This window comes from Macaca nemestrina, chromosome 18 (assembly GCF_043159975.1).
Source record: "Macaca nemestrina isolate mMacNem1 chromosome 18, mMacNem.hap1, whole genome shotgun sequence".
Lineage (NCBI taxonomy): Eukaryota > Metazoa > Chordata > Mammalia > Primates > Cercopithecidae > Macaca > Macaca nemestrina.
In genome coordinates this window covers 49,042,145-49,062,210 of record NC_092142.1, presented here as the reverse complement: position 1 = coordinate 49,062,210, position 20,066 = coordinate 49,042,145, and the positions used below count along the sequence as shown (strand labels likewise).

Genomic DNA, 20,066 nt, shown 5'->3' with positions numbered 1-20,066 from the left:
CCCTTCGGAATTTTGGTTCATTCTATTTGATTGTTGCTGTTACATTACTAGAAATCAGTATTAAAAGTTTTCTCTGTCTGGGGGCGGTTGCTGAAGCCTGTAATCCCAGCGTTTTGGGAAGCTAAGGTGGGCAGATCACCCGAGGTCGGGAGTTCGAGGCCAGCCTGACCAACATCGAGAAACCCCATCTCTACTAAAAATACAAAATTAGCCAGGTGTGGTAGTGCATGCCTGTAATCCCAGCTACTCAGGAGGTTGAGGCAAGGAATCACTTTAACCCGGGAGGTGGAGGTTGTGGTGAGCCGAGATCTCGCCATTGCACTCCAGCCTGGGTGACAGAGCAAGACTCTGTCTCAAAAAAAAAAAAAGTTTTCCCTGAATAAAATTTGCTATATGCTAATTATTACATAGCCAGGAAAATAACTAGCGGTATTTTTTATGTTACTCACACTGACAAAAACAAAACATTGTGTAGAAATAGATTTTGTTTGATGACCTCATACTTGTTTTAAAAATTCAATCTCCGGCCGGGTGCGGTGGCTCACGCCTGTAATCCCAACATTTCGGGAGGCCGAGGCGGGCAGATCACAAGGTCAGGAGTTCCCGAGACCAGCCTGGCCAACATGGTGAAACCCCATCTCTGCTAAAAATACAAAAAATTAGCCGGGCTTGGTGGCACATGCCTGTAATCCCAGCTACTTGGGAGACTGAGGCAGGAGAATCGCTTGAACCTGGGTGGCAGAGCTTTTGATGAGCCAAGATCGCGCCATTGCACTCCAGCCTGGGTGGCACAGTGAGATTCCATCTCAAAAAAAAAAAAAAAAAATATATATATATATATATACACACACACACACATATATCTATATGAGCAGGGTGCAGTGACTCATGCCTGTAATCCCATCACTTCGGAAGACTGAGGTGAAAGGATACTTGAGGCCAGGAGTTTGATAACAGCCTAGGCAACATGGTGAGACCTCTGTCTCTACAAAACATTTAAAAATGAGCTGGGCCTTTTCCTGTAATGTAGGATCAAGGTAATGAAAAAGAAAAAAAATATTCATCATGAAATTTGGAGGAGACAGATATCCAAACTATTATCAGATGCTAATTTATCAGTTACACCATAGTAATACCCTAAGTGTGTTAAGTAAAAGGCTTTCTTCAGCTGTAATCCCAGCAATTCGGGAGGCTGAGTCAGGTAGATCATTTGAGGTCAGGAGTTTGAGACTAGCCTGGCCAACATGATGAAACCTAGTCTCTACTTAAAAAAGAAATTAGCCAGGCATGGTGGCCCATATCTGTAATCCCAGTTATTCAGGAGGCTGAGGTGGGAGAATCGCTTGAACCTGGGAGGCAGAGGTTACAGTGAGCCGAGATCATGCCACTGCACTCCAGCCTGGGTGACAGAGCTAGACTCCATCTCAATAAATAAATAAATAAATAAATAAATAAATAAATAAATTAGCTGTGCTTAGCGGCGAGTGCCTGTGGTCCCAACTACTCGGGAGGCTGAGGTGGGAGTATGGCTTGAGCACAGGAGGTTGAGGCTACAGTGAGCCATGTTTGTGACACTGCACTCCAGCCTGAGCGAGATCCTGTCTCAAAAATAAAAATGACCAGGCACAGTGGCTCATACCTGTAATCCCAGTACTTTGGGAGGCTGAGGCAGGAAGATCACTTGAGCCCAGAAGTTCAAGACCAGCCTGGGCAACACAGCAAGATTTTGTCTCAAAAGAGAAGAAAAGGAAATAAAAGTTAAAAATTTAAATATATTTTCTTAAACTTTGCTTGAAAAAAAATTCAGGAGAGGCATAGTGGATTACACCTATAATCCCAGCACATTGGGAGGTTTAGGCCGGAAGGTGGCTTGAGGCTTGGAGTTTGAGACCAGTCTGGGCAATATAGCAAGACTCTGCCTGTTAAAAAAAAAAAAAAAGTAACTACAAAAATTTTTAAAATTCAATCTCAAGACATAAGATCAGGGAAACATTTTTCTTTTTAATTCAAACAAGAAAAATGGAAAGCCCAAAAAACTAAACATTATTGGCCAGGCATAGTGGCTCACGCCTGTAATCCCAACATTTTGGGATGCTGAGATCACCTGAGGTTGAGAGTTGAAGACCAGCCTGACCAACATGGAGAAACCCTGTCTCTACTAAAAATACAAAATTAGCTTGGTGTGGTGGCACATGCCTGTAATCCCAGCTACTCAGGGGGCTGAGGCAGGAGAATTACTTGAACTTGGGAGGCGGAGGTTGCAGTGAGCCAAGATCATGCCATTGTACTCCAGCCTGGACAACAAGAGCGAAACTCTGTCTGGAAACAAACAAACAAAAAACCCGTATGACCAGGCGTGGTGGTTCATGCCTGTAATCCCAGCACTTTAGGAGGCCGAGGTGAGCAGATCACTTGAGGTCAGGAGTTCAAGACCAGCCTGGCGAACATGGTAAAACCCCATCTCTACCAAAAGTACAAAAAACTATCCAGGCGTGGTGGCGTGTGTCTATAATCCCAGCTATTTGGGAGACTGAGGCAGGAGAATCACCTGAACCCAGGAGGGGGAAGTTGTAGTGAGCTGAGCTCATGCCACTCAACTCCAAACTGGGCAATAGAGGGAGACTCTGTCTCAAAAAAAAAAAAAAAAAAAAAAAACAAAAACCAACTCTGTAGACTGTGATGTGTGGGCCGAAAGACAAGGCATCACTGTGCTCTTTCACCTGGAAAGAATGCATGTTGGTAACCGTGTAACTTATCCTTGTTTCAAGGTCTTCAGCAAATCTTGGTTGAATGTCTATCATCCATGCAGAATTGAGCTAATTGCTTTAGAGGTGATAAATAAGCAACCAGGGCCTGTGGCTGCCTTCCATGAATTTCCTGTCTGGTTGAGGAGGCAAAAAGAAGTAAATATTTAAACTCAAATTGTAATTCATTCAATTAATTCAATAAGTATGGTCTTGAGCAACTATTAGATGCCAGATTCTGGGGATACAGCAACGAACAATTCTGATGAGGTCCCTGCCCTGGTGGACCTAGTTTGCCAGTGAGCAAGGGAAGCCTATAAAGTCAGACAGTGGTAAATGCAATGAAGAAAAAGAAGGCAGGCTAAAGGACAGTGACAGTATGCTATTTTTAGATGGGCTAATCAGGGAAGGCTGCTCTGAGGAAGCGATATTTGAGCCGAGCGGTAAGCGAAGGAGTGAGCTGTGACCATCTAAGGAGTGGTCCATTAGACAGAGGGGACGACAAACACCAAGGTCCTGGGTCAGGAACCTGCTCTGGGCGCAACAAGATGAGGCACTGATTGAGTGTCAGATGTGTGCCATGGTATAGAATTAAAAAGCATGTCTTCTGGAAGGTACCTTAAAAATCATTCAGCTGGGGCCGAGTGCGGTGGCTCTCTCCTGTAATCCCAGCACTTTGGGAGGCCGAGATGGGCAGATTGCTTGAGCCCAGGAGTTCGAAACCTTCCTGGCAACATGTTTCTCCTAAAAATACAAAAAATTAGCCAGGCATGATGGCCTGTGCCTGCAGTCCCAGCTACTTGGGAGGCTGAGGTGGGAGGATCACTTGAGCACGGGAGACGGAGGTTGCAGTGAGCCGAGATCACGACACTGCACTCCAACCTGGGTGACAGAGTGAGACCCCGTCTTAAAATCAATCAATCAATCAGCTCCCTGGACATGGTGGCACAAACCTATCATCTCAGCTACAGGGAAGGCAAAGGTGGGAGGATCTCTTGAGCCTAGGAGTTCGAGACCAGCCTGGGCACCCCATCAATTTTAAGAAAAATAAATTTTTAAAGAAAAAAAGCATGCAGTCCGAAGTAAAACAGTTGGGTATTTCACATACACTAAAATGTACAGTTGACCCTTGAACAACTCAGGGTTGGGGTAATGACCCCAGCAGCACTGTTGAAAATTGGCGTGTAACTTTTTTTTTTTGAGGCACACTCTCACTCTCTTGCCCATGCTGGAATGCAGTGGCATGATCTTGGCTCACTGCTGTCTCAACCTCCCGAGCTCAAGTAATCTTCCTGCCCCTGCCTACCCAGTAGCTGGGACTACAGACACGTGCTATCAAGCTCGCCTAACTTTTTCTCTTTTTTGTAGAGATGGGGTCTCACTGTATTGCCTAGGTTGCCTAGGCCCCACTTTGACCTCCCAAAATGTTGGGATCACAGGTGTGAGCCACCACACCTGGCCAGCATATAACTTTTGATTCCTCGAAATGTTAACTACTAGACAAGTGTGGTGGTTCATGCCTGTAATCCCAGCACTGTGGGAGGCCAAGGCCAGTGGATTGCTTGAGGCCAGGAGTTCAAGGCTTCGGTGAGCTATGATCACACCTCTGCATTTCGGCCTGGGCAACAGAGAGAGATACTGTCTCTAAAAACAAAAACAAAACAAAAAACAGAGGCTGTGCACAGTGGCTCACACCTGTAATCCCAACAGTTTGGAGGCTGAGGTGGGAGGATTGCTGAGGAGTTTGAGACTAGCCTGGGCAACATAGTGAGACTCCGTCTCTAATAAAAAAAAGAAAAGCAAAAACCCTAACTACTAATACTCTACTGCTAACCAGAAGCCATATGGATAACATAAATATTTAATTAACACATATTTTGATTTATTTTATTTTTATTTTTTTTTTTTGAGATAGAGTTTCGCTCTTGTTGCCCAGGCTAGAGTGCAGTGGTGTGATCTCAGCTCACCACAACCTCTGCCTCCCAGGTTCAAGCGATTCTCCTGCCTCAGCCTCCAGAGTTGCTGGAATTATAGCCATGTGCCATCGCACTCAGCTAATTTTTGTATTTCTATTAGAGACAGGATTTCTTCATGTTGGTCAGGCTGGTCTCAAACTCCTGACCTCAGGTGATTCCCCCACCTCGGCCTCCCCAAATGCTGAGATTACAGGCATGAGCCACCACACCCAGACAATGCTGTATTCTTATAATAAAGTAAGCTAAAGAAAATAAAATGTTACTAAGTAAATTATAAGAGGCCAGGCCCAGTGATTCATGCCTGTAATCTCGGCACTTTGGGAGGCTGAGGTGGGAGGATCACTTGAGCCCAGGAATTAGAGACCAGCCTGAGTAATATAGTGAAATTTCATCTGTACAAAAAAATTTTTTTTAATTAGCTGGCTGTGGTGGCACATGCCTGTAGTCCCAACTACTCAGGAGGCTGAGGCGGGAGGATTTCTTGAGCCCAGGAGGCAGAGGTTGCAGTGAGTTGAGATCGTGCCACCGTACTCCAGCCTGGGCAACAGAGCAAGACCCTGTCTCAAAATAAATTATGAGGAAGATAAAATGCATTTACAGTACTGTACTGTGTTTACTGATACCTTAACTTCATGTCATCTGTTTACAGGGTGAATCATCTGTCTGAAATGGCAGGCACCCACAGCTGCAGACCTCAATCTGGGTGGGGTACATAGCAAGCAATTCAACTTTTTCTTCTAAAAGAGGCACTTCCAGCATCACTAGAATGGGTCCCATATGTGAAACAAAGTTTCTACTCGAGAACTGAAAGAGATCAGTTTTTACTGCTATAGACAGTTTGCCAAAGAGACAATTGCTCACACAGATGATTGATTAGTGTTACCTGCTGTTTTAAGCAGATATTCTCAATAACAACTGGAAGTAACCACAAAATTATTATAGTACTGCACTGTGTACTACAGGTAATTTTTTTCAGTTATGATTTACTACCGCATCTTTAAGTTTGTTTACATTTTTTGCAACTGTGAATGATGCCATGTATGATCTGTAAGTATGTTTGTGCGTCAGTTTGGGCAAATTTTAACTTTTTTTTTTTTTTTTTTTTTTGAGACAGAGTCTCACCTTGTCGCCCAGGCTAGAGTGCAGTTGTGCGATCTCGGCTCACTGCAATCCCTGCCTCCTGGGTTCAAGCAATTCTCCTGCCTCAGCCTCCTGAGTAGCTGGGGTTACAGGTGCTTGCCACCACACCCGGCTAATTTTTGTATATTTAGTAGAAATGGGGTTTCACCATGTTGGCCAGGCTGGTCTCAAGCTCCTGACCTCGTGATCCACCAGCCTCAGCCTCCCAAAGTGCTGGGATTACAGGAGTGAGCCACTGCGCTGGCAAAATTTTAACTTTTTATAACAAGTTTGTGCACACTTTATGGTAGTAAATGATAAAATACACTAGTGTCTACATATATCTTGTGCATTCATACCTAACTTTTCTTAATTTTTTTTTTTTTTTTTTTTGAGACAGTCTCACTCTGTCCCCCAGGCTGGAGTGCAGTGGCATGACCTCAGCTCACTGCAGCCTCCACCTCCTGGGTTCAAGTGATTCTCATGCCTCAGCCTCCCAAGTAGCTGGGATTACAGGGGTGTGCCGCCACACCTGGCTAATTTTTGTATTTTTAGTAGAGATGGGGTTTCACCATGTTGGCCAGGCTGGTCTCAAACCCCTGACCTCAGGCGATCCACCCGCCTTGGCCTCCCAAAGTGCTGGGATTACGGGCATGAGCCACTGCGCCTGACCAACTTAAAAAAATTTTTTTTTTTTGCCATTTCTAGGCTATTCTGCAAGTTTTTTCAAATTGTCCCAAATCTCCAAAAAATTTTCCCATATATTTATTGAAAATATCCACATATAAGTGAGCTCACACAGTTCAAGGAACAACTGTATTCACTTTCCCCAACAAATCTGCAATGTTTTATCCCAAATAATCTACTGCTGCATTTTAAAAAATATACTACACCAATTTCAATAATCAATTTTACTCAACCTTTTCATTTTGCTATTTAGAACAAAAGAACAGACATTTATTGGAGTCTTGAAAATCATCTAAGTTGATAAGTCAAAAAACACAGCTATTACAACCCCAGACATGTTCCTCTGTAATTTAGCATCCTATTCATTCCCAATATTTTTCTTCCTAGACAAGAAACATGTTGAATTGATGGTCTTAACTTGCAAGATTTACTGAAACACCAAAGTTCTACAGAGTAAAAATTTAGTAGAGAAATAAGAAGAAAGAAAACTACCCAAGAATCATGCAAATTTAAATGTGTTTTCATTTATTTATTTATTTATTTATTTATTTATTTATTTATTTATTTTGAGACGGAGTCTTGCTCTGTTGCCCAGGCTGGAGTGCAGTGGCGCGATCTCGGCTCACTGCAAGCTCCGCCTCCCAGGTTCACGCCATTCTCCTGCCTCAGCCTCCCGAGTAGCTGGGACTACAGGAGCCCACAACCGCGCCCGGCTAATTTTTTGTATTTTTAGTAGAGACGGGGTTTCACCGTGGTCTCGATCTCCTGACCTTGTGATCCACCTGCCTCGGCCTCCCAAAGCGCTGGGATTACAGGCGTGAGCCACCGCGCCCGGCCTAGTTATTTATTATTTTTAGAACTAGCCGGGCGAGGTGGCTCAAGCCTGTAATCCCAGCACTTTGGGAGGCCGAGACGGGCGGATCACGAGGTCAGGAGATCGAGACCATCCTGGCTAACACAGTGAAACCCCGTCTCTACTAAAAATACAAAAACTTAGCCGGGCGAGGTGGCAGGCGCCTGTAGTCCCAGCTACTCGGGAGGCTGAGGCAGGAGAATGGCGTGAACCCGGGAGGCGGAGCTTGCAGTGAGCTGAGATCCGGCCACTGCACTCCAGCCTGGGTGACAGAGCGAGACTCCGTCTCAAAAAAAAAAAAAAAAAAAAAAAAGAACTGAAGTGTCACTTTGTCACAGGCTGGCGTGCAGTAGTGCAACCTTAGCCCACTGCATCCTGGAACTCCTGGGCTGAAGTGATCCTCCTGCTTCAGCCTTGAAAGTAGCTGGGACTATAGGCATGTGCCACCATGCCGGGCTAATTTTTTCATTTTTTTGTAGAAATTGGGGGGGGAGGTCTTCCTATGTTGCCCAGGCTGGTCTCGAACTTCTGGCCTCAAGCGATCCTCCTACCTGGGCTGGCATTACTATTCTAGTCCAGCCTCCCACTTCCCTGGTAAATCTGCAGGATTTCCTAGGCTGGTCTTGAACTGCTGACCTCAAATGATCCTCCCATCTTCACCTCCCAAAGTACAGGGATTACAGGTGTGAGCCACTATGCCCGGCCTTGATTTATTAACTTGAACACAACAGAAGGGAAATTCTACAACGACTACCTGATATTATTAGTAACTGTCATTAAGGCAGGATGTGGTGGCTTATGCTTGTAATCCCAACACTTTGGGAGGCTGAGGAGTATAGCATTGCTTCAGCCAGGAGTTCAAGACCAGCGTGGGCAACATGATGAGACTCCCCATCTCTACAAAAAATAAAATAGGCTGGGCGTGGTGGCTCACGCCTATAATCCCAGCACTTAGGGAGGCCAAGGTGGGCGGATGACCAGAGGTCAGCAGCCCGAGACCAGCCTGACCAACATGGTGAAACTCTGTCTCTACTAAAAATACAGAATTAGCTGAGCATGGTGGCATATGCCTGTAATCCCAGCTACTTAGGAGGCTGAAGCAGGAGAATCGCTTGAACCTGAGAGGCAGAGGTTGCAGTGAGCCGAGATCACGCCATTGCACTCCAGCCTGGGCAACAAGGGGAAACTCCCTCTCAAAATAATAATAATAATAATAATAATAATAATAATAAGAAGAAGAAGAAGAAGAAGAAGAAGAAACAATAAGACAAAATTAGCTGGGTGTGGTGGGTTGTGCACCAGTAGTCTCAGCTACTTTGGAGGCTGAGGCAGGAGGATTCCTTCAACCCAGGAGTTCAAGGTTATTCCTGGGTTGAGCTATAATCCTGCTACTGCACTCCAGCCTGGGCAACAGAACAAGACCCTGTCTCAAAAAAACAAACTGTCATTACAACTAAATTTTAGACAGTATGTGATTAATGTATTTTATTCTGGAGTTAGTAAAAACCATAAATAATAGTTTATTAATATTAGTATCTTCATCATTTACATTGTGAAGCATTTGCTCCAGTTATTAATAATCTTAGGCCCCATTTACAAACCTTCCCCTTTTTGCACAAAATATACATTATAGTTTCATGTTATTTTCCTCCTTTATAAATACCAGGAGGATTCCAAGTAGAGAAATATTTTCCAGTGAGACTTAAAAATAATTAGCAATGTTGAAGCTTGTATGCTGTTCAGAATAATCCAAATTTATTTATTTATTTATTTATTTATTTATTTATTTATTTATTTTTGAGACAGGGTCTTACTCTGTCACCCAGGCTGGAGTGCAGTGGCCCAATCATGGCTCACTGCAGCCTCCACCAACTTCCTGGGCTCAGATGATCCTCCTACGTCAGCCTCCCAAGCAGCTAAGACTAAAGGCATGCACCACCATACCCAGCTAATTTTTTGTGTGTGTGTTTTTTTTTTTTTTTTTTTTTTGAGACAGAGTTTCACCATGGGCTGGTCTTGAATTCCTGGACTCATGCGATCCTCCTGCCCCAGTCTCCCAAAGCTCTGGGATTAGAGGCATAAGCCACCTTGCCCAGCCAAAATGTCTTTTATTTCTACTGTTCTAGAAATAAAACTGCTCAGTTTACAAGCCATTTTGGGGTCTTTGGTGTGTATATATGTGTGTGATAGTTAATTTTATGTGTCAACTTTATTGGGACACAGCATGCCCAGATTAAACATTATTTCTGGGTGTATCTGTGACAGCGTTAGTAAAGCAGATTGCTTTGGAGCTTGTATGCAAGCCTGAAGAAGACTTCTATTTCCTATAGCCACAGAGCTGAGACTGCTGAAATTCAAATGCAGAACCTCATTCTGTGACTGACTGAATTATATCTAGTCTCACAGGGCATCTACTGTTAAAGTGAGCATGTTGATTGGGAAACGACAGGATCCTGGAAATTGAAATAGGGATGTGTGGGAAGACCCTGATAAGATACATTGAGCCCCTAAAGTCTGATGTGTCTCCCTTGCCAGTGGAAGAGGCCTCCCCATCCCAGTGGTATGGGTCTCCCCATCACTCTCCAACCCCCATCTCAGGGAATTAACTCTGCATTGCCTGAGGAAACTGTAAAGGCCTCCACTGAGGCAGTTGACAGGCAAGACTATGCTGATTCTGTTACAGGACCACCCCAACATCCCCCTTTGGTTCTAGACCTGTAACTAGACCCAAGTACCCGTAGGCCCCTAAGGTCAAGTACAAAGCGTGATCCAAGAGGAGGAATGCGATGCTCCAAAAGAACTACAGCAGTCCTCCCAATCCATGGCTTTGCTTTCCACAGTTTCAGTTACCTACAGTCAACCATGATTTAAAAGTATTAAATGAAAAATTCCAGAAGTAAGCAACTCATACTTTTTTTTCTGTTTTTGTTTTGTTTTGTTTTGTTATTGAGACAGATAGGGTCTTGCTCTCCACTCAGGCTTGAATACAGTGGTGTGATCATAGCTCACTGCCGCCCCGAACTCCTGGGCTCAATCCATCTTCCCATCCCAGCCTCCCAAGTTAGCTAGGACTGTAGGTGTGCACCACCAAACCTGGCCAATTTTTTTGTTTTGTTTTGTTTTTGTAGAGATGGGAGTCTCACTATGTTGTCCATGCTGGTCTTGAACTCCTAGCCTCAATGGAGCCTCCCACCTTGGCCTTCCAAAGCACTGGAATTATAGGCATGAGTTACTATGCCCAACCAACTCATAACTTCAATTGCGTCTTGTTCTGAGTAGTGTGATAAAATCTCATGTCATTGCTAAATGGTCTTAGGGTTGTTTAAAAGAAATAAAGAATAGAAATAAAATAATACAATACATTTAAAAAAAAATAAATTTTACACCATCCCACCCAGGATGTGAATCATCCCTCTGTCCAGCATAACCTGCACTGTGTATGCTATTCACTCATTTTCACTTAGTAACTGTCTCAGTTATCAGATTGACTGTCATGGTATCACAGTGCTTGTGTGCAAGTGGCTTTTATTTCACTCAATAGTAGCCCCAAAGTGTAAGAGTAATGGTGCTGGCTATTCAGATATGCCAAAGAGAAGCTGTCAAGTACTTCTTCTAAGTGAAGAGGTGAAAGTGCACAACTTAATAAGGAAAGAAAAAAACTCATACGTTGAGGTTTGTAAGATCTATAGTAAGAACAAATCTTTTATCTGTGAAACTGTGAAGAAGGAAAAAGAAATGAAATTCATGCTAGTTTTGCTGTCACACCTCAAATTGCAAGTTAGACTACAGTGAGTGACAACTTTCATTACAGCATGTTTGTTATAATTGTTCTATTTTATTATTAGTTATTGTTAATCTCTTCTGATGACTAATTTTTTTTGTTTGTTTCTTTTTGAGACAGAGTGTCACTCTGTCACCTGGGCTGGAGTGCAGTGGCACAATCTCGCTCACTGCAACCTCCACCTCCTGGGTTCAGGTGATTCTCCTGCCTCAGTCTCCTGAGTAGCTGGGACTACAGATGCACACCACCACACCCGGCTAATTTTTTTTTCTTTTCTTTTCTTTTTTTTTTTTCAGTAGAGACAGGGTTTTGCCATGTTGCACAGGCTGGTCTCAAACTCCTGCCCTCAGGTGATCTGCCTGCCTTGGCCTCTCAAAGTGCTGGGATTACAGGCTCAAGCCACCATGCCCGGCCTAATTTTTTTTTTTTTTTTTTAGTAGAGTCAAGGTCTTGCTGTGTTGCCCAGGCTGCTCTCAAAGTCCTGAGCTCAAGGGATCTTCTCTTCTCAGCCTCCCAACGTGCTGGGATTATGGGCATGAGCCACCACACCTGACCTAGAGCCTTTCTAACTCCCTAAACTGAAGAATTAAAGGCACAATCTCTGCTTAGTGGGCCCAAATCAATTAATTTAGCCTGACCCAGCTTTATGTTCTTTCCACCATCATCCCATACCCTTTGTATCCATTCTCACACATGCTTTCCCATTTCCGTCCATATAAGTTAGAAAACTCAAGTAGAGTAGTCCCCTCTTAGCCTAAGGAAATATGTTTCAAGACCCCCAGTGGAAGACTGAAACTGTGGATAGTACCGAACCCTACATATACTATGCTTTTTCCTATATACACATACCTATGGTAAAGTATAATTTATAAATTACACACTGGACACAGTTGGTCATGCCTGTAACCCCAGCACTTTGGGAGGCTGAGGTGGGCAGATCACTTGAGGTCACGAGTTCGAGACCAGTCTGGCCAGTATGGTGAAACCCCATCTGTACTAAAAATACAAAAATTAGCTGGGCATGGTGATGTGCACCTGTAGTCCCAGCTACTCAGGAGACTGAAGTGGGAGAATCGCTTGAACTCGGGAGGTGGAGGTTGCAGTGAGCCGAGATCGCACCATTGTATGCCAGCCTGGGTGACAGAGTGAGACTCCATCTCAAAAAACAAAACAACAACAACAACAAAAAAAAAAAAACCAGCCAGGCATGATGGTGTGTTCCTGTAGTCCAAGCTACTCAGGAGGCTGAAGTAGGAGGACCATTTGAGCCTGGGAGGTCGAGGCTGCAGTGAGCTGTACTCTGGCTTGGCTGACAGAGTGAGACCCTGTCTGGAAAAAAAAAACAAAAAAAAACACGGCTGAGAGCGGTGGCTCACGCCTGTAATCCCAGCAGTTTGGGAGGCCAAGGAGGGCAGATCATGAGGTCAAGTTCGGGACCAGCCTGGCCAACATAGTGAAACCCTGTCTTTACCAAGAATACAAAAATTAGCCAGATGTGGTGGCAAGCACCTGTAATCCCAGCTACTCGGGAGGCTGAGGAAGGAGAACTGCTTGAACTCGGGAGGTGGAGGTTGCAGTCAGCCGAGATCAAGCCACTGCACTCCAGCCTGGGTGACAGAGCAAGACTCTGTCTCAGGGGTATAGAAAAAAAAGGAAGGAAAAGAAAAGGCTCTAACATTTTGGTTGGTTGGCTCAAACATGGAAAACATGGACCGAAACCTGGCCCATGGTGAGCAAATTGGAAATGCCGTACCTGCCTTGGTTTAATGTAGGAAAAGGAATTCAGAACCTTAGGGAGATTGGCATGCTAGAGTGAATTTGTCATTTAAGGCCTATTCAGCCACACTGGGAAGGTTCAAAAGACACACCTTTCACCAATACAGTGAAACATAACATCGTGAGGGGAGCACATCTTTGGAGAGCTCTGTTGTGACGGAGTCTCCCTCTTGTCGCCCAGGCTGGAGGGCAGTGGCGCAATCTCTGCTCACTGCAAGCTCCGCCTCCCGGGTTCACGCCATTCTCCTGCCTCAGCCACAGGTGCCTGCCACCACGCCCGGCTAACTTTTTGTATTTTTTAGTAGAGACGGGGTTTCACCGTGATAGGCAGGATGATCTCTATCTCCTTGACCTCGTGATCCGCCTGCCTCGGCCTCCTAAAGTGCTGGGATTACAGGCGGGAGCCACTGCGCCCAGCCGGCCTGGCCTTTCAGTGGAAACTGAGCTCACAGAATCAGGAAGCCTAAATGCAAGGGGAGTCATTGGATCCCACCCCTGCGCAGAGTGGCAGGGGCCAAGTTTTGGCACTCAACCAACAGAGGAAAGGGGGATGTGCTTGCCATGATGAACAGCAGAATCAAGGCAGCAATCAGAATGGTCTGACTCATGAAGACCTTTGGCACTGGCAAGTTTATCAGGGTGTTCCTAGAAGTGAAATATTTTCTTACTTGATCTGTATATGCAGAACATTTCTAGGTCAGATGAACAAAAGTTTAACATGAATCATAAAGATCAAGTCAGAGCCCCTCAGTGAATTGCTGGACATCAGCCACTTTACTGATCCAGGACCACTTGAATGAAGGGGAGACCTGGTCCTGTTGAAGAAGAACCCAAACACTCCTAAAAATATATCTTTGTGTGTGTGTGTGCGTGTGTTTTGTTTTTGTTTTTGTTTTTTGAGACACAGTCTCACTCTGTTGCCCAGGCTGGAGCACAGTAGCTGGGATTACAGGCGCCCGCCACCACACCCGGCTAATTTTTGTATTCTTGGTAGAGACGGGGTTTCACCATGTTGGCCAAGCTGGTCTCGAACTCTTGATCTCATGATCTGCCCACCTTGGCCTCCCAAACTGCTGAGGTTACATGGCTCGCTGCAGTCTCAAACTCCTGGGCTCAAATGATTCTCCTGCCTTCACCTGCCTACTAGCTGGGACTACAGGCATGAACCCCTGTGCCTGGCTAATAAAAATGTATGCTATTAATCTTTTTCCCAGTCTTCCCGAAAGGGACCTATAGCCAGGGACCTGTAACCACAGTAGTTGTGCATTGGGAAGAAGGAAATAATCAGAACCTTTGGGGACTACTGGACACCAGCTCTGACCTGATACCAATTCTGGGGTACCGAAAATGCCACTGTGGCCTACCAGTGGGAGTAGGGGCTTATGGAGGTCAGGTGATTAATGGAGTTTTGGCTCAAGTCTGCCTCACAGTGGGCCCAGTGGGTCCCAACCCGTTCTGCAGTTATTTCTCCAGTTCCAGAATGTGTGATTGAAATAGGCATACAAAGAAGCTGGCAGAATCCCGATATTGTTTCCCTGACCTGTGGAGTGAGGGCTATTATGGGAGGAAAGGCCAAGTGGAAGCCACTAGAGCTGCCTTGAACTAGGAAAATAGTAAACCAAAAACATAACACCTTCCCAGAGGGATTGCAGAGATTAGTGCCACCATCAAGGACATGAAGGATGCAGGGTTGATGATTCCCACCACATTCCCATTCGATTTGCCCATTTGGCCTGTGCAGAAGACAGATGGATCTTGGAGAATGATGGTGGATTATCACAAGCTTAACCAGGTGGTGACTCCAATTGCAGCTGATGTATCACATGTGGTTTCATTGCTTAAGCAAATTAACACATCCCCTGGTTCCTGGTTTGCAGCTGTTAAACTGGCAAAGGCCTTTCCGTCGAATTCCTGTCCATGAGGCCCACAGAAGCAGTTTGCTTTCAGCAGGCAGGGCCAGCAATACAGCTTCAGGTCCTGCCTGGGGAGTATATGTCAACTCTCTAGCCCTATGTCAAAATTTACACAGAAAGACAAACATTGCACTTTCTCACTCATTTGTGGGATCTAAAAATCAAAACAACTGACCTCATGGACATAGAGAGTAGAAGGGTGATTATCAGAAGCTTGGAAGGGTAGTTGGGGAGGTGGGAAGTAGGGATGGTTAATGGGTACGAAAACAGTAGTTAGAAAGAATTAATAAGACCCGCTATTTGATAGCACAACAGGGTAACTATAGTAAATAATAATTGTACATTTTAAAATAACTGAAAGTATAATTGGATTGTTTGTTACACAAAGGATAAATGTTCAAGGGGATGGAACCCCATTCTCCATATAATCATTATGCATTACATGCCTGTATCAAAACATTTCATGTACCCCATAAATATATATGCCTACTATGTACGACAAAAATTATTAAAAATAAAAATTAAATTCCCAAGGAATTGCCTTTCCCTTCCACAAGACATCACACTGGTCCATTACATTGAAGCCACCATGCTGACTGGACCCAGGAAGCAAGGAGTATCAACTACTCTACACTTACTGACATGGTAAGACGCTTGCATGTCAGAGGGTGAAAAATAAATCCAACAAAAATTCAAGGGCCTTCTACCTCAGTGAAACTTCTAGAGATCCAGTGGTGTGGGGCATGTTGAGATATCCCTTCTAAGGTGAGGGAGAAGCTGTCGCATCTGCCCCCTCTTACAGGCAGAAGACAGGCACAATGCCCAGCGGGTGTCTTTGGATTTTGGAGGCAACATATTCTTCATTTAGGTATAATATTCTAATCTACTTACTGCGTGACCCAAAAAGCTGCCAAAGTGTTGAGTGGGACTCAGAACCGGACAAGGCTCTGCAATGGGTCCAGGCTGCTGTGCAAACTGCTCCGCCCCTTGGGCCACATGATCCAGTAGAGCCAATGGTGCTTGAAAAGTCAGTGGCAGACAGGGGTGCTGTTTGGAGTCTTTAGCAGGTTCCTGTAAGTGAATTACAGCACAGATCCTTAGAATTTTGCAGCGGAGCCCTGCCATCCTTCAGCTTACTTTCCTTTTGAGACAGCTCTTGGCCTGCTACCGAGCCTTGGTAAAGACTGAATGTTTGGCGGGACACGGTGGCTCACGCCTGTAATCCCAGCACTTTGGGAGGCTGAGGTGGGCGAATCACGAGGTCAGCCTGGCCAACATGGTGAAACCCCATCTGTACTAAAAACACAAAAATTAGTTGGGCATGGTGGCATGCATCTGTAATCCCAGCTACTTGAGAGACTGAGGCAGGAGAATCACTTGAACCCTGAGGGCAGAAGCTGCAGCGAGCCGAGATTGCACCATCGCACTCCAGCCCAGGCGACAGAGCGAGACTCCATCTCAGGGGGAAAAAAGGACTGAATGCTCAACCATGGCCACCAAGTTACAATGCGACTTGAGCTGCCCATCACAAACTGGGTGCTATCTGACCTCTAATGCCATAAAGTTGGATGTGCACAGGAGCACTCCACCATCAAATGGGAGTGGTATATATGTGATTGAGTTCAAGCAGGCCCTGAAGGCACAAGTAAGTTAACGAAGGACTGGCCCAAATAGCAATGTTTCCCCCCCGCCCCGCCCCCCTACTACACTGCCTTCTCTCTCCCGTTCTGTAACCGTTCTGTACCTATGGCTTCTTAGGGAGGTCCCTACAATCAGCTGACAGAGGAAGATAAGACAGGCCTGGTTTACAGGTGGTTCTGCACAATACATGTGTGCCACCTGAAAGTGGACAGCACTACAGCTTCTCTCTGAGACATCTCTTAAGGACAGCAGTGAAGGGAAATCTTCCCAGGGGGCAAAACTTCAGGCAGCATGCTGTGCTTGGAGGAAGAGATGCAATTATACACCAATTCCATGGGCTGTGGACAGTGATTTGGCTGGATGTTTAGGAACTTGGAAGGAATATGATTGGAAAACTGGTAACAAGGAAATTTGGAGAAGAGGTATGTGAATAGACCTCACAGAATGAACAAAAATCATAAGATATTTGTCTCCCATGTGAATGCTCACCAAAGGGTGACCTTAGTAGAGGAGGACTTAAAAAATCAAGTGGATGAGATGATCTATTCTGTGGATAGCGATCAGCCTCTTTCTCCAGCCATCCCTGTCATCAGCCAGTGGGCTCATGAACAGAGTGGCCATGGTGGCAGGGATGGAGGTTAATCATGGGCTTGAGAATATGGACTTCCACTCACCAATGCTGACCTGGCTATGGCTGCTGGCAAGTGCCCAACCTGTCAGCAGCAGAGACCAAGACTGAATTCCTGATATTCCCCAGGGGGTAATCAGCCAGCTACCCAGTGGCAGGTTGATTACACTGAACTGGTTCTATCATGGAAGGGACAGTGTTTTGTTCTTACTGTAATAGATTCTTAAATTTTTTTTAATTCTTATTTTTTATTTTTAGAGATGGGGTCTTGCTATGTTGCCCCAGCTGGAGTGCAGTGGCTATTTGCAGGCATGATCATAGCACACTACAGCTTTGAACTCCTGTTCTCAATAAATCCTCCCACTTTGCCTCAGCCTCCCAAGTAGCTGGAACTACAGGTGCACTCCACTGTGTGGGCTTGTAATAAACTCTTACTCTGCATATTAATTTGCCTTCCCTGCCACAATGCTTCTACCAAAACTACCATTTGTGGACTTATAGAATGCCTTATCCATTGTAATGGTATTGGTATTCCACACAGCATTGCTTCTCATCAATGAACTCATGTCATAGCAAAAGGAATGCAGCAATGCGTTCAAGCTCACGGAATTCACTGGTCTTTTCCCACCATTCTGAAGTAGCTGGTTTGATGAAACAGTGGAAGGGTCTTTTGAAGACTTAGTTACAGTACCAGGCAGGTGGCAATATCTTGCAGGGCTAGGGCAAGGTTCATCAGAAGGCTGTACATGCTCTGAATCAGTGTCCAATATACAGTGCTGTTTCTTTTGTTTTCTTTTTTCTTTTTCTTTTTTTTTTTTTTTTTTGGAGATGGAGTTTCGCTCTTGTTGCCCAGGCTGGAGTGCAATGGTGTGATCTTGGCTCACTGCAACGTCTGCCTCCCGGGTTCAAGCGATTCTCATGACTCAGCCTCCCAAGTAGCTGGGATCACAGGCACTTGCCAACACTGGCTAATTTATGTATTTTTTAGTAGAGATGGGGTTTTGCCATGTTGGTCAGGCTGGTCTTGAACTCCTGACCTCAGGTGATCCACCTGCCCTGGACTCCCAAAGTGCTGGGATTACAGGTGTGAGCCACCGCGCCTGGTCACGGTGCTGTTTCTCTTACAGCAGGAAATCACAGTCAGGAATCAAGGGTGGAAATGGGAGTGGCACCATTCACCAATTTTTTTTTAGACAGAGTCTTGCTCTGTTGCCCAGGCTGGAGTACAGTGGCATGGCCATAGCTCCCTACAGCCTTGAAGTCGAGGGCTCAAGCAATCCTCCCACCTCAGCCTCTCAAGTAGCTAGGACTACAAGTTCTTGCCACCATGCCCAGCTAGTTTAACAACAACAACAACAACAACAACAAAATATATATATATATGTATGTATATATAGTTGTAGAAACAGTGTCTCCCTGTGCTGTTTGGGCTGGTCTTGAACTCCTGGCCTCAAGCAATCCTCCTGCCTTGGCCTCCCAAAGCACTGGGATTACAGGCATGAGCTACTGTGCCCAGCTGAACCACTATTACTCCTGGTGACCCAGTAGCAAAATTTTTGGTTCTTGTTCTCACAACTTTATGCTCTGCTGGTCTAGAGCTCTTAGTTCGAGAAGAAGGAATACTTCCATCTGGAGACACAACAATAATTGCCTTGAACTGGAAGTTAAGGCTACCACCCAGCCACTTTGGGTTCCTCAACACCCTGAATCAATAAGAAAATAAGGGAATCTTCTAGTGGCTAGATAAATGGATTCTGACTACCAAGGGAAACTTGGACTACTACTCCACAATGGAAGTAAGAAAGAGTATGTCTGCAATTCATGAGATCCTGTAGAGCACCTCTCAGTATGACCATGCCCTCTGATTAAGTGGAATGGAAAAATATACAACCATCCAATCCAGACAGGACTATATATGGCCCAGATCCTTCAGGAATGAAGGTTTGGATCACAACACCAAATAAACAACCATGACCACCTGAGGTGTTTGCTGAAGGCAAAAGGAATACAGAATGGGGTAGTGGAGGAAGGCAGTTATAAATAAACACACAGCCATGACCACATGACTGGTTACAGAAATGAGGACTGTAATTGTTATATTTCCTCCTTATTTTATTATGAACATGTTTGGGTAGCAAATATCTTTGTTTTCTTTCCTCTCATTTTATCATGTAACATAAGATGTAATGACTTTATATCATAGGATTTAAGTATTGTTAATTTTGTATCTGTGGTAGTTCATGTCTGTAATCCCAGCACTTTGAGAGGCTGAGGTGGGAGGATCACTTGAACCTAGAAGATCGAGACCAGCCTGGGCAACACAGGGAGACCCTGTCTCTACAAAAATTAAAAAAAATAGTCAGGCATGGTGACACTTGCCTGTAGTCCTAGCTACTTGGGAGGCTGCGAAGGGAGGATCTCTTAAGCCCAGGAGGTAGAGGTTGCAGTGAGCTATGATCGTGCCACTGCACTCCAGCCTGGGCAACAGAGTGAGACCTTCTCTCAAAAAACAACAGTTGGGCATGGTGGTTCACACCTGTAATCCTAGAACTTTGGGAGGCCAGGGCAGGCTAATTGCTGGAGCCCAGGAGTTCGAGACCAGCCGGAGCAACGTGGCAAAACCTCATCTCTACTAAAACAAAACAGAAAAAACAAAGAAACAAACAAAAAACAGTAGCCAGGTGTAGTGGCACGCACTTGCAGTCCCGACTACTCAGGAGGCTGAGGTGAGAGAATCGCTTGAGCCTGGGAAGATAAGAATGCCGTGAGCTGTCATTGCACCACTGCACTCCAGCCTGGGCAACAGAGCCAGACCTTGTCTCTATGGAAAACAAACAAGAAAACCAAAAATAACAAGAAAAATTTTACGGCTGTTCTATGAAAATGTCATATATGCAAAGCAGCCCTCAAATGCCAAAGGAGCAGAGAAACCGAGGAATGAGGCAGAT

The 20,066-nt window shown here is 45.0% G+C and overlaps 1 protein-coding gene across 5 annotated transcripts in view; it reads right to left on the bottom strand.

The window, feature by feature from the left end:
• Positions 1-1,838: 1,838 nt before the first annotated feature.
• LOC105492249 (HEAT repeat containing 3) overlaps positions 1,839-20,066 on the bottom strand; it is an 88,109-nt gene continuing 69,881 nt past the window's right edge. For 3 of the 5 annotated variants that reach the window (XM_024796178.2, XM_071084511.1, XM_071084510.1), the window contains 2 exons: positions 15,741-15,920; positions 1,839-1,919 (listed from right to left, as the gene is read on the bottom strand). In XM_024796178.2, the coding sequence (XP_024651946.2) occupies positions 1,854-1,919; positions 15,741-15,920 (246 nt within the window). In that variant the 3' untranslated portion in view covers positions 1,839-1,853. Of the gene's footprint in view, positions 1,920-2,259; positions 2,320-15,740; positions 15,921-19,816; positions 19,940-20,066 lie in introns of those variants that run through there. The other 2 variants (XM_071084508.1, XM_071084509.1) reach the window with 2 other exon arrangements.